Source organism: Oncorhynchus gorbuscha, linkage group LG17, assembly GCF_021184085.1.
Source record: "Oncorhynchus gorbuscha isolate QuinsamMale2020 ecotype Even-year linkage group LG17, OgorEven_v1.0, whole genome shotgun sequence".
Lineage (NCBI taxonomy): Eukaryota > Metazoa > Chordata > Actinopteri > Salmoniformes > Salmonidae > Oncorhynchus > Oncorhynchus gorbuscha.
Genome location: NC_060189.1, coordinates 42626949 through 42640493, shown reverse-complemented (window position 1 = coordinate 42640493; position 13545 = coordinate 42626949). Strand labels below are relative to the sequence as shown.

General features: G+C 42.6%; 1 protein-coding gene across 1 annotated transcript; it reads left to right on the top strand.

The window, feature by feature from the left end:
• Nucleotides 1-7258: 7258 nt before the first annotated feature.
• Nucleotides 7259-12666, top strand: LOC124002238 (syntaxin-11-like). The gene is made up of 2 exons (XM_046309604.1): nt 7259-7366; nt 10994-12666. The coding sequence occupies exon 2, from the start codon at nt 10994-10996 to the stop codon at nt 11897-11899; it is 906 nt and encodes a 301-aa protein (XP_046165560.1). The 5' UTR covers nt 7259-7366; the 3' UTR covers nt 11900-12666.
• Nucleotides 12667-13545: the final 879 nt, after the last annotated feature.

The following is a 13545-nucleotide window of genomic DNA, read 5'->3' as shown; positions in this document are numbered from 1 at the left end:
ATAGTATCAGCCTCAAGTCAATCACCACCTTCCGGAGACACCTGAAACCCCACCTCTTTAAGGAATACCTAGGATAGGTTAAGTAATCCCTCTCACCCCACCCCCCTAAGTTTTAGATGCACTATTGTTAAGTGACTGTCCCACTGGATGTCATAAGGTGAATGCACCAATTTGTAAGTCGCTCTGGATAAGAGCGTCTGCTAAATGACTTAAATGTAAATGTAAATGTAAAGTTGGATAGAATTTGTTTTGTTGTTTTGTACGTATTGCTTGCCTTAAACTTACCTCCGTTTGTTCTGTCTTCAGTTACTCACCCGGATCATTTACCCCATTCCCGCCTGGTCGGAGGAGGATTCCGCTACCCCATTGGATCCACCTATTTACTCCCATCAACTCACCACCGCTGCCCGCTACGCCACCTGGATATATCTACCCATTCACATTCACTTGTAAAAAAAAATACTCACCTTCTTCCTACTCTCCTTGTCCTGGTCTGCTTCTGGGTTCGATTTTGAAAGAACGTGACACCTTCATTAAAGTAGGCCTAGGGTAAGGATAGGAAATTACATTTAAATATGAAGTTCACCGGTATTTGTCGAGGTTCTCATCTCTTGTTTCATGATGGGCATGGACACATGTAGCCTACTTGATTACATTGGGCAGGACAAGAAGAAAACAGCTTTCATTGAGAGGTAGGAAGTCAATGCTTGGTTTTTAATCAAATAAAATGAAATGGAGAAAAAAACAGGCACCAAGTATACACGCACCAAAAGCACATCTTGTTCCATGCCATTTGGGCTGTGTGAATCACAGGTGCATATGCTTGAGTTTCCGCTGTCAAAATGAATGCCATAACCAACCGCATTACGCTAAAATCAGGTTTTGGTTGGTCTTTAATATCCCTACCAGCACTGCCTGAAATTATGACTTCGGATCATGTGTTTAAGGACAAACCTCAGATTTCCACCCCTCCCATCAGAAAGCAAGCAAGCTGGACAGCCTGTATTTCAGATTCAGTTTCCGTAAACGCGGGAACATTGCCTTTAAAAGGTGCATTGTCAACAAAGTGCAATCAGATTGAATACCGGCCTGAGTTTACGGACCCATTTGGGGTGTTGAACAGCTTACAGTATCCACAACAACTATCTCTGTGTTTTGAATGAATGTACATTTACATTTGAGTCATTTAAGCAGACGCTCCTGTCCAGAGCGACTTACGGTTAGTGCATTCATCTTAAGATAGTTGGTGGGACAACCACATATCACAATCATAAACCACGTTTCCATCAATAGGAGGCTGGTAGGAGGAGCTATAGGAGAATGGGCTCATTGTAATGACTGGAGTGGAATCAATGGAACAATATCAAACACATCAAACATAGGGAAACTGTGTTCCATTTATTCCATTCCAGCCAATACAATGAGCCCGTTCTGCTATAACTCCTCCCATCAGCCTCCACTGGACTTTCCATCCTCAGTTTTTATGTACTTTTTAAGTAAAGTCGAACCATATAAAAACATTATGACAACTGTGATAGAAACAGGAAGTTTCGGTACAATTTTATCAATGCTGACAAATAATTTGTTTGTTCAATGTTTATGTCTAAAATGTATTTGGCGAGAAATGGAGATGGGAACACCTTTATGCGCACAAATATTTATGTAAAAACCATTATATCAAAAGTAAACTTGGAGTCACACAATGACATGCTGTGTGGTCCTCCCTGTATGACACCGGAAACCATGCAGTTTAAGTTAGGCTACAGACAAAATATGTTATGAACTTCACAGGGTGGTGAAAATGCATGGTATGAGCTTCATGCTCCTTTCCAATAAATGTTGACGGTCTTATACTGGTGACGTGATGATCGATGCTTGACAGCTCTTTTGACAAATAAATACATTTTGCTCTTATCCATGATCTCATCATGTAGACTAGCCTACCCGCGCTCTATCTGCAAGCTGTTACCTTGAGCACATGTGTCAAGACAAGGGAAGGCACATTTGCTATGTAATGCTTTTTCAACAATTGTTGGACAGATTATTTCACTGTATCACTTTTCCATCTGGTCAGAGGTTCACTAAGTTGACTCTGCCTTTAAATAGCTTGGAAAATTCCAGAAAATTATGTCATGGCTTCAGAAGCTTCTTATAGGCTAATTGACATAATTTGTGTCAATTGGAGGGGTACCAGTGGATGTATTTCAAGGCCTACCTTCAAACTCAGTGCCTCTTTGCTTGACATTGTGGGAAAATCAAAAGAAATCAGCCAAGAACAGTTTTTGTGACACATTAAACATTCTATTTTTATCCGGTACATGAGAACTTAAGCAAAGGAAAGAGTCAAGTGCAAATGTTAGATCATGAAAGGTGGGGGGGTTGATAAGGGGCTGCAAGGGGAGGTGTTGTGGGATTATTTAATAGGAGGTAGAGTTTCAGATGTTTTTGGAAGGTGGACAGAGACTCTGCTGTTCTAGCTTCAGGGGGAAGCTGGTTCCACCATTGGGGTGCCAGGACAGAGAAGAGCTAGGACAGGGCAGAGCGGTAGCTGCCCTCCCAAATGGGTGGGAGGGCCAAGAGACCAGAGGTGGTAGAGCGGAGTACTCAGTTGGGGTGTAGGGTTTGTACAGAACCTGAAGGTAGGGAGGGGCAGTTCTTCTTGCTGCTCCGTAGGCAAGTACCATCTTCTTGTAGTGGATGCGAGCTTCGACTGGTAGCTAGTGCAGTGTGTGGAGGGGCGGGGTGACATGGGAGAACTTGGGACAGTTGAACACCAGGCGGGTTGCAGCATTCTGGATAAGTTGCAGGGGTTTAATGGCACAAGCGGGTAGCCCAGCCAACAGCGAGTTACAGAAGTCCAGACGGGGAGATGACATGTGCCTGGATTAGGACCTGCGCCGCTACCTGTGTGAGTTAGGATCGTACTCTTCGGATGTTGTAGATCATGAACCTGCAGGAACGAGTCACCACTTTGATGTTTGCAAAGAACAACAGGGTGTTGTCTAAAGTCATGCCAAGGTTGCTTGCACTATGGGTGGAGTTGTCAACCATGATGGAGCGGGCATCCAAGCTGATATATCTGCCAGTCACTCAAAGATGTGCGTTGCCACCTGGGTGTCCGAATGGGGGAAGGAAAAAAGTAGTTGTGTCAGCCGCATAGCAATGATGGGAGATACCATGTGAGGATATGACGGAGCCGAGTGACTTGGTGTATAGAGAGAAAAGGGTCTAGGACAGATCGCTGCGGGACACCAGTATCCTCTCCACATCACCTAGTAGGAGCGGCCTGGCAGGTAGGATGCAATCCAAGAGCCTGAGATGCCCAGCCCTGAGAGGGTGGAGAGGAGGATCTGATGGTTCACAGTATCGAAGGCAGCGGATAGATCTAGGAGGATGAGAACAGAGGAGAGAGACTCGGTCTCGGTTGAGTGACCCATATTGAAACCTGACTAGGGTCAAGAAGGGTCAAGAAGGTTTAGGGTCAAGAAGGGTTAGGGTCAAGAAGTTAATTCTGAGAAAGATAGTGAGAGAGCTGATCAGAGACAGCACCCTCAAGTGTTTTGTAAAGAAAATAAAGAAGGGATAACGGTCTGTAGTTTTTGATGTCAGAGGGGTTGAGTGTTGGTTTCTTGAGGAGGGGAGCAACTTGGTACATTTTGTAGTGTAGGGGACACAGCCAGTGGTCAGGGATGAGTTGATGAGGAATGGGAGAAGGTCTCCAAAGATGGTCTGGAGGAGGGGATTGGGTAGAGCAGGCAGGTTGTCGGTTGTCCGGACCTCACTAGTCGCAGGATTTCAACATGGTAAGAGAAATGAGAAAGAGGTCAAGGCGTAGGGTAGTTCTGTGTGAGTGGGACCAGTGGACTAAATAGGCTGAGTGAATGAGGAGCGGATGTCGTCAACCTTCTTTTCAAAGTGGTTGACAAAGTCGTTCGCAGAGAGGGAGGATGAAGTGGGAGGGGGTGGAAGATTAAGGAGGGCGGAGAAGGTGGAAAAGAGTTTCCTAGGGGTAGAGGGAAAAGCTTGAAATCTATTGTGATGGAATGTGGCTTTAGCTGCGGATGAAAAGGATGAGAAGGTGGAGAGTAGGGAGTGAAATTATGATAGGTCCTCTGGAGGGTTAGTTTTCCTCTATTTTCGCAGCCCTGTTCTGTAAGCTTGCAATGAGTCACTTAGCCCCGGAGCAAAAGGGGAGGGCCGAGTTAACCGGGAGGAAAGGGGACAGTGCGACTCATAGGATGCGGAAATGGAAGATAGTTGGGTTGAAGAGGCAGAACCAGGAGAGAGGAGGGAGAAGGATTTAGCAGAAGGGAGAGATGATAGGATAGAAGAGGAGAGAGAGAGAGTGAAGATTGTGACAGCGCATGACCATCTGGGTAGGGGCAGAGTGGCTAGGGTTGGAGAAAAGGGATACAGAAAAGGAAACAAAGTAGTGATCAGAGACCTGGAAGGGGGTTGTTGTGAGATTAGTAGGCGAACAGCCTCTAGCAAAGATGATGCCAAGTGTATGCCTTGTGAGTGGGAGGGGACTGTGAAAGTGGGAGGGGACTGGGAAAGGGTGAGGTCAAAAGAGGTGAGGAGGTGAAAGAAAGAGTTTGAAAGAAATGAATCAAAGGCAACCACCACTTCATTTAGGAAGTCTCTAAGGGCACCAGGTGGGCGATACATGACAACAATATTAAGCTTAAGTCCCAAGTTTAACATTGATCGACAGTTCCAAACGCTGCCGTAGACCAGGAATTCCACATAAAGTTCAAATAAGATTTTATTGGTCACATACACGTGATTAGCAGATGTTATTGCAGGTGTAGCGAAATGCTTGTGCTTCTAGCTCTGACAGTGCAGTAATATCTAACAAATTACACAGCATATACCCAATACACACAAATCTAAGTAGGAATGGATTAAGACTATATACATATGGACGAGCGATAGCAAGAGCAGAACAGACTAAGATACAGTAGAATAGTATAGAAAAACAGTATATACATATGAGATGAGTAATGCAAGATATGTAAGCATTATTAAGGGAATGAGATACCGTAGAATTGTATAGAAAACAGTATATACACATGAGATGAGTAATGCCAGATGTAAACATTAAGTGGCTAAGATACCGTAGAATAGTATAGAATACGGTATATACACATATTAGATGAGTAATGCCAGATATGCAAACATTATTAAGTGACTAGTGTTCCATTCCTTAAAGTGGCCAGGGATTTCTCGTCTATGCCTATAGGCAGCAGCCTCTAATGTGCTAGTGATGGCTGTTTAGCAGTCTGATGGCCTTGAGATAGAAGCTATTTTTCAGTCTCTCGGTCCCAGCTTTGATGCACCTGTGGTGACCTCGCCTTCTGGATGATAGCGGGGTGAACAGGCAGTGGCTCGAGTGGTTGATGTCCTTGATGATGTTTTTGGCCTTCCTGTGACATCGGGTGCTGTAGGTGTCCTGGAGGACGGGTAGTTTGCCCCTGGTAATGCGTTGGGCAGCCTGCATCACCCTCTGGAGAGCCAAAGACGGTTCTGCAGTTATTCGAGGAGGGAAAGAGAGGAAAGCTCCACACAACTCTCTCACTTTATTATTTTACGTAGTTATTTCAGATGATCTAATTTTGCTCTGTTGTAGCTCAGTCAAAAAGTTGACTGAAGTTTGCCAAAAAGCACCTGGATGATCATCAAGACTCTTGGAAGAATGTTCTATGGACAGATGATTCAAAAGTGTAACTTTTTGGACGACATTCCACAGTAAGAACGTCATTCCAACGGTCTTTGGGGATACTTTGCTGTCTCAGGACCTGGATGACTTGCCTTAATTGAAGGAGCCATGAATTCTGCTCTGTATCAGATTCTTCTACAGGAGAATGTCAGGCCATCCATCTGTGAGCTAAAGCTGAAGCGCAGCTGGGTCATGCAGCAACACAATTATCCAAAACACACAAGTCTACATAAAAATGGCCAAAAACACTTTTGAAGTTTTGGAATGGCCTATTCAAAGTCCAGACCTCATCCCAATTGAGATGTGGCAGGACTTGAAACGAGCAGTTCATGCTTGAAAACCCACAAATGTTGCTGAGTTACAGCAGTTCTGCATTGAAGAGTTGGCCAAAATTCCTCCACAGCGATGTGAGAAACTGATCAACAACTACAGGAAGTGTTTGGTTGGAGTCCTTGCAGCTAAAGGTGGCACAACCAGTTATTGAGTGTAAGGGGCAATTACTTTTTCACACAGGGGCATTGGGTGTTGCATAACTTTGTTTATGAAATAAATGAAATAAGTATGTAATTATTGTGTTATTTGTTCACTCGGGTTCCCTTTATCTAATATTAGGTTTTGGTTGAAGATCAGATAACATTCTGTATTAAAAATATGCAAAAGTATGGAAAATATGAAAGGGGGCAAATACTTTTTCACGGCACTATGTATATATATATATATATATATATATATATATATATATATCATTGGTTGAACCTCAACACGATTTATCATATTGAGTAACATAACATTTTATTTGTAGGTATGAGAAATAATCCAGCAGTTCAGCATGTATACAGTATGACCGTGGTTTTAGTAAAGAGGAGGATGGGATGTAGCCCTGACTAACACTGGTGATCTTGTCTCACATTAGCGTTTCACTTCCTCTGACGACTACACCCACTTGGTAGATTAAATATCTAGAATACTTCCTTCTTATTTCTCACATTATTTTGGTGTGCATTGTCAGTGTACAGTGACGTGAACTTTGTAGGTGTTATCTTGTGCATATTTGGCCTAGTGTAGGCTACATGATTTGCCATAGTTGTTTGGGTAATCATCCCTATGCAGTCTACCTGCCACAACCCCATAACAAAGCATTTGTATGTGTTTTAATGAAAATAGTATTTTTTTTAACTGCCATGTACAATCGTGGTATTACGGGAAGACGTATTTGTTTTCAAGGTCAGGTAAAGTGCTATTGACTTGAGGCCTTCTGGAATAGGTCTATAAAGCACAGTTTTGGACACAAGTCCTATGTTTATTGAGATCCAGTTGAAATCAGGGTGATACGGGCAGACTGGTTTCAAAAGGGCACTACACGTCCTGTAATAGATATGTTGTTTTGAAAAACAATAGCTTCCAGACATTCCATAGGCCCATGTGACATTAGACTGTGACGTGACTGGAATGTTGTAAGAACTTAACCTTGGCCAATAAGCGACAGTGGCTTTTACCGTTCAGAATAACTCACCTGTTCCATCCACTTTCATCATTGGACATATTTAGTCACCACCTGTGTTTTCTGTGTTCTTGAGGTCACTTTAGAGTAAAAGAGAAGAATAAATGTAACATATTTGGACGACCAACATTCATCATATTTGAAGGGTAACCAAACTAATCTCATTCTGATTGAAATATGTAGATTTGGAATATTATGACTATTGTGTCCTTGAGTTAAATGAGCGCAATCGTTGCTTTTATTCAATGATTACATGTGATCTCTTTCCTTCCACTCTCTACATATTAGACTACTGTGTGTAAAGGCATGTGATAATAATCTTTGACAAATAGCTAATCTTGTGTCTTGTTTAAGGTACTTCTCATGCTCATATTGGGTAAGAGCAAAAAAAATTGTCAAAGATTTTGGTAAACGATTGGGTTAATTTGCCAAGTCACTCTCATTCAATCAAAAACAAACGGTTTTCCATGTAAAAAAAGACATGCTCAAGTATGCTTTTAAAAATGATCTTTATTACCAGATCTTTGCATTAAGAACAAACTTGTTTGGTGAGTTTAGTTGCATGACATTTTGATTTTAAGAACTAAAAAACGAATGGGATGAACTGGTTGAACATCTCAGATATCAGTGGGTAAATAAGCAGGTGAAGGACAGGAAAGGGCGAGGGCAAAACAGGATAAAACACCAGCCAATCATGGGATTCAAGATCACAGGCAGAGCATGTGGGAAAATAGGCAGTGTGGGGGGGAATTCAGACCCGAGTTATGCCCGCATGAATTTTCTTTCACTTTTCTCTCTACACGTATTGCGTATTCTGACATTTAACTTAAAGGTAGACTCAGCAAAACTACTTTTACATGAGCAGCAGCACCACAGATATTCACACAGTCACACACAGTATATGTGCACAGGTTTGCTTTATTCTGTTACAGCATGCTACCCACAGGACTAAAAAGACGGATAAGTTGAGCCTCGCGCATCAACGCTCTTAGTTGTTGCGGAATTTGACCCACTATGCAGTTTACTTTGTGCATCTACCTTTAAGCATAATAAAACACATGTGACAGCCACCTAATCGTTTGGGGTGGAGATCGTAGAGATGGAGGTGTGGCAGAAGTTGTCTACAGATACGCCCATATTCTTACCTTGACCAGAGATACTCTATATAAGGACGAGATGGTCTTGTCTCCGCCCTAACAACGGGAATCATTGTCACAAAGGTGGTAAGGCAGGCGGCAGGCGGCAGGAGGCAAGATCAGGTGGGAACATTCTAGCCAATGCAAGGGCAGATATACGTTTGAACAATAAGGTCATAGAGATAAAATCGTTTTTCCTAAAGTTGCCACATGTGTACACTTATATAAGTACATTCGAAACAACCTAAATATCACAAAACTTTTATTCGATCAAATAAACCTAATTTAGAAAATTAGCAATCACATTTTTTTGTTGCCCAAATCCGACACTCTCATAGGCCTCCATACAAAAATATCCACTTGGTGTGCTTACGATATATTTTCGCATTGACATATTGAAACGGGAGTGTCGCCTCTCGCTGCTCTCGCTGCTCTCGCACTTCATCTCTGCTTTCACTTAATTCCCTCATTATTCCACCTCATTTACATGCGAGGAAACCATGAATATGTTCGAGCAACCTGTCGGTTCCAAGTGGAAAAACATTTACTTCGTTTTTTTCCTTTCGAAATAACATCTCAATGCACTGGAATTTATACATCGATAAGATCTATTGATAACACCTAGGTAAATAAGCTTTCCATTTAGTTAAGGGAATTGTAAATATAAATGACAATTGATTTAGATCTATTTCACTTTATGATCGCTGGGGACGAATGTGAAACCAATCATATTTCAGCAACTGAAAAGCTGGTCAACATGACAGGTGTTTCGGCCTCATTTCCACAGTAACGTTTAAAAAGCCTGGGGGGGGGGCATTATCACATTGGTTGCTGTGGCTTCATTTACTAAAATAGCTGGGATTAAAAACTAGAATGTAATAAGTACAGAGGGATCTGTTAGCAGAAAAAAACATTTTATCAAAAAAAAGTAAACAAATGAGTTTGCTTTACACCTGTTATACAGCTCATTTCCTGCAATTCTACACATTTTGCTATGGGGTTCAGAAACATTTTTACTGCAAGATTACCACAAGTTTAGAAACTGGATAGACTAACTAGACTAATTTACCAATCTAAAATGTTTTAACTGACATGGGATAATTGAGTGACTGTCAGTGAGTGACATATACCACTAGGAAGACCGCTGATGCACAACTAATTAAGTTTTGAAATTCCCCTTGTGTATTCTACTATTCTAACTCTCAAAAGCAAGTTGAGACCCTGACTGAGTTCCTTAAATATGTCCTCATATGCAGGAGGTGAAATTACAACCTCATGCTAATCGCATTAGCCTACGTTAGCTCAACCGTCGCGTGGAAGGGACACTGATCCCAAAGAAGTTTTAAATGTATTCAGTGTGCGCAATGGAGCCACACCTGAAAGCCCCTTATACAGTAAGTCGAAATACCAAATACTGAGAAGTGCTTCAATCTTAATGTGTGACAAATACAGTGCCTTGCGAAAGTATTCAGCCCCCTTGAATTTTGCGACCTTTTGCCACATTTCAGGCTTCACATTTCAGGCTTTAAAGATATACATAAAAAGTGTCCTTTAAAGTTTGCCACAAGCCACCTGGGAGACACACCAAACATGTGGAAGAAGGTGCTCTGGTCAGATGAAACCAAAATTGAACTTTTTGGCAACAATGCAAAACATTATGTTTGGCGTAAAAGCAACACAGCTCATCACCCTGAACACACCATCCCCACTGTCAAACATGGTGGTCGCAGCATCATGGTTTGGGCCTGCTTTTCTTCAGCAGGGACAGGGAAGATGGTTAAAATTGATGGAAAGATGGTTGGAGCCAAATACAGGACCATTCTGGAAGAAAACCTGATGGAGTCTGCAAAAGACCTGAGACTGGGATGGAGATTTGTCTTCCAACAAGACAATGATCAAAACATAATGCAAAATCTACAATGGAATGGTTCAAAAATAAACATATCCAGGTGTTAGAATGGCCAAGTCAAAGTCCAGACCTGAATCCAATCGAGAATCTGTGGAAAGAACTGAAAACTGCTGTTCATAAATGCTCTCCATCCAACCTCACTGAGCTCGAGCTGTTTTGCAAGGAGGAATGGGAAAAAATGTCAGTCTCTCGATGTGCAAAACTGATAGAGACATACCCCAAGCAACTTACAGCTGTAATCGCAGCAAAAGGTGGCGCTACAAAGTATTAACTTAAGGGGGCTGAATAATAATGCACGCCCAAAATTTCAGTTTTTGATTTGTTAAAAAAGTTTGAAATATCCAATAAATGTCGTTCCACTTCATGATTGTGTCCCACTTGTTGTTGATTCTTCACAAAAAAATACAGTTTTATATCTTTATGTTTGAAGCCTGAAATGTGGCAAAAGGTCGCAAAGTTCAAGGGGGCCGAATACTTTCGCAAGGCACTGCAAATAGATTTCCTAAGCCTGAATGGGCCATTGGAATCCAGCAAGGCAGGAGGGAAAACACAGGTAGGAGATGGGTAGCCTGGTGGTATGGTATGGTATGGTGGCTGGGTCACTGGTTAGCACTGACTCTCTCTCTTTCTCTCTCTCTCACTCTCTCTCTCTCGCTCTCTCTCGCTCTCTCTCTCTCTCTCTCTCTCTCTCTCTCTCTCTCTCTCTCTCTCTCTCTCTCTCTCTCCAGATGAAAGACAGATTTGGCCAACTTCAGGATGCGTTGGATGAGCCTGGAGGAGGAGGAGGTTACACCAATGAGGCCTTCACCAATGTGGACCTGGACCTAGATGACCTGTCTGCCCATTCGGGCAGGAACCGTGCAACAGTGGCGCCTGACAACGACCCTGAGCTGAACAGCATCCTCCAGGAGGCCCAAAATGTTCGGCAGGAGATCCAAAAGATCCAGGAAGACCATGCCCAGCTCCGGGACCAGAACTACCACGCCTTGAACAACACATTTATGGACGACACCAGTGATGTGATCAGGGACGCCAACAACATTGCAACAGACATCAAGGTCAGAGGAGGGGCTGTGTTGCAGAGGCTACACAGGATGAACAGGGAGACCAGGAAGCTGGAGGTTCAGCGAGGTAGCACTGACCACGTGGTACGGATCGCTCGGACGCAGTACACCAACCTGAGCACCACCTTCAGGGAAGTGATGTTCGACTACAACGAGACAGAGCTGGGACACAGGGAGAACTGTAAGAAACTGATCCAGAGACAGATGGCGATTGTGGGCAGAGACGTCACGTCTGAGGAGGTTGAGGAGATGATGGAGAGCGGGCAGCAGTTGAATATCTTCAACGCCCTGGCTGATGGGACGGCCCAGTCGGCACTGACGCAGATCGCTAGTAGACACAAAGAGCTGCTTGACCTGGAGAAGAGGATCCAGGGGGTTCAAGAGCTGTTTCTGGATGTGGCTGTGCTGACAGAGGAACAGGGAGCGGTGCTCAACAACATCGAGACCAACGTACAAAAGACGGAGGCACCTATCGCGGGTGCCAGGGTTCAACTGAACAAAGCCAAAAGATATGACAAGAACAATCCCATCAAGAAACTGTGCTGTTGCTGCTTTCCATGTTGCAAATGATTGTATATCTCATCTGATACATTGTGTATGTGATACATTCATTATCTTGATATTAATGTAAATAATAAGATTTTTTTTAAAGAAAGCAGTGGGACTGGGAGGTTGGCCTGCAATAAGGCCAGATAACGATGGATAACCATTGCCAGGAAGGAAATACTGTATGAGGGATGCATAGAAGGGCCTAAAAACTCTCTGGACTACCAACCAAACGACACTTTCAATCATAAAAACATTGCATTGAGTTTGCAGAGAGCCTGAACTCTTTCTATTCTAGGTTTGATAATCTGGACTTTAGTACTGAGAAGGATGAGCTGCTGTGTGAACTCTTATCATTAGCACAATGGGAAGCTGATTTGGTAATAGAGGAAGCAGATGTTGATAGGGTTTTAAAATTAATAGCAGTAAACAGTCACCTAATAATAGCAATAGCAGTAAAGGTCACCTAATCATCCCCAGATTACAATTGGCTCAGCCCCCTCCTCTTCCCTGTAACTATTCCCTAGGTCGTTGCTGTTAATGAGAATGTGTTCTCAGTCAACTTACCTGGTAAAATAATTTTAAAAACAAAAAAAACAAAGCCACTGGCCCAGGTAACATTAGTAACCATGTTCTGAAGTCCTGTCACAAGGACTTGTCAGGTGTGTTCTGTGAGCTGAATGCCACCAAGATCAAAGACCTTGCCATAGATTTTTAGGAAGGAAACATCAGCTCCAAAGGCAATCAACATCGGTGACCAGAGCATTGAACAGGTGGATGAGAATAAGTATCTTTGCACAATATATATATATATATATATATATATATATATATATATATATATATATATATATAGTTTACAATAAGCTATACTTTGGAGCCAACTGTGGGCAAGTGTTATCAAAATGTCAATCATTGTTATAATCCATCTGTTTTACAGTAATTTTACAGATGTTTTATTGCGTCTGTCATAACATTTAGTTTAGTTTCCTGGTTTGGCTCCATCACATGGGCAAGTCAGAATACCTTGTGGAATACCAGTGGTAAGATTAAAGGGAGAAGCCAAAAGGTGCCCCTGAGACATTTACTAATACCACACATACAAGAGGGGTAATAAATAATTTGGGATCTAGCACATCCGCTGTACAACCAGTATACAATACTGCCATCAGGGTGCAGACTCAGGTCTTTAACTCTTAAAACCAAGAGAAGCACTAACAGTTTTGTACCGGCATCAGTACGGCTTTTAAAGACATCAGTTTGTCTCTGTGGATGGTTTGTCCTCTGACAAATGAACTGTACATTTCGGTGTTCCTCAAGGCTCCATTTTAGGACCACTATTGTTTTCACTATATATTTTACCTCTTGGTGATGTCATTCGGAAACATAATGTTAACTTTCACTGCTATGCGGACGATATACAGCTGTACATTTCGATGAAACATGGTGAAGCCCCAAAATTGCCCTCCCTGGAAGCCTGTGTTTCAGACGGGAAGTGGATGGCTGAAAATGTTCTACTTTTAAACTTGGACAAAACAGAGATGCTAGTTCTAGGTCCCAAGAAACAAAGAGAACTTCTGTTGCATCTGACAATTAATCTTGACGGTTGTACAGTCGTCTCAAATAAAACTGTGAAGGACCTCGGCGTTACACTGGACCCTAATCTCTCT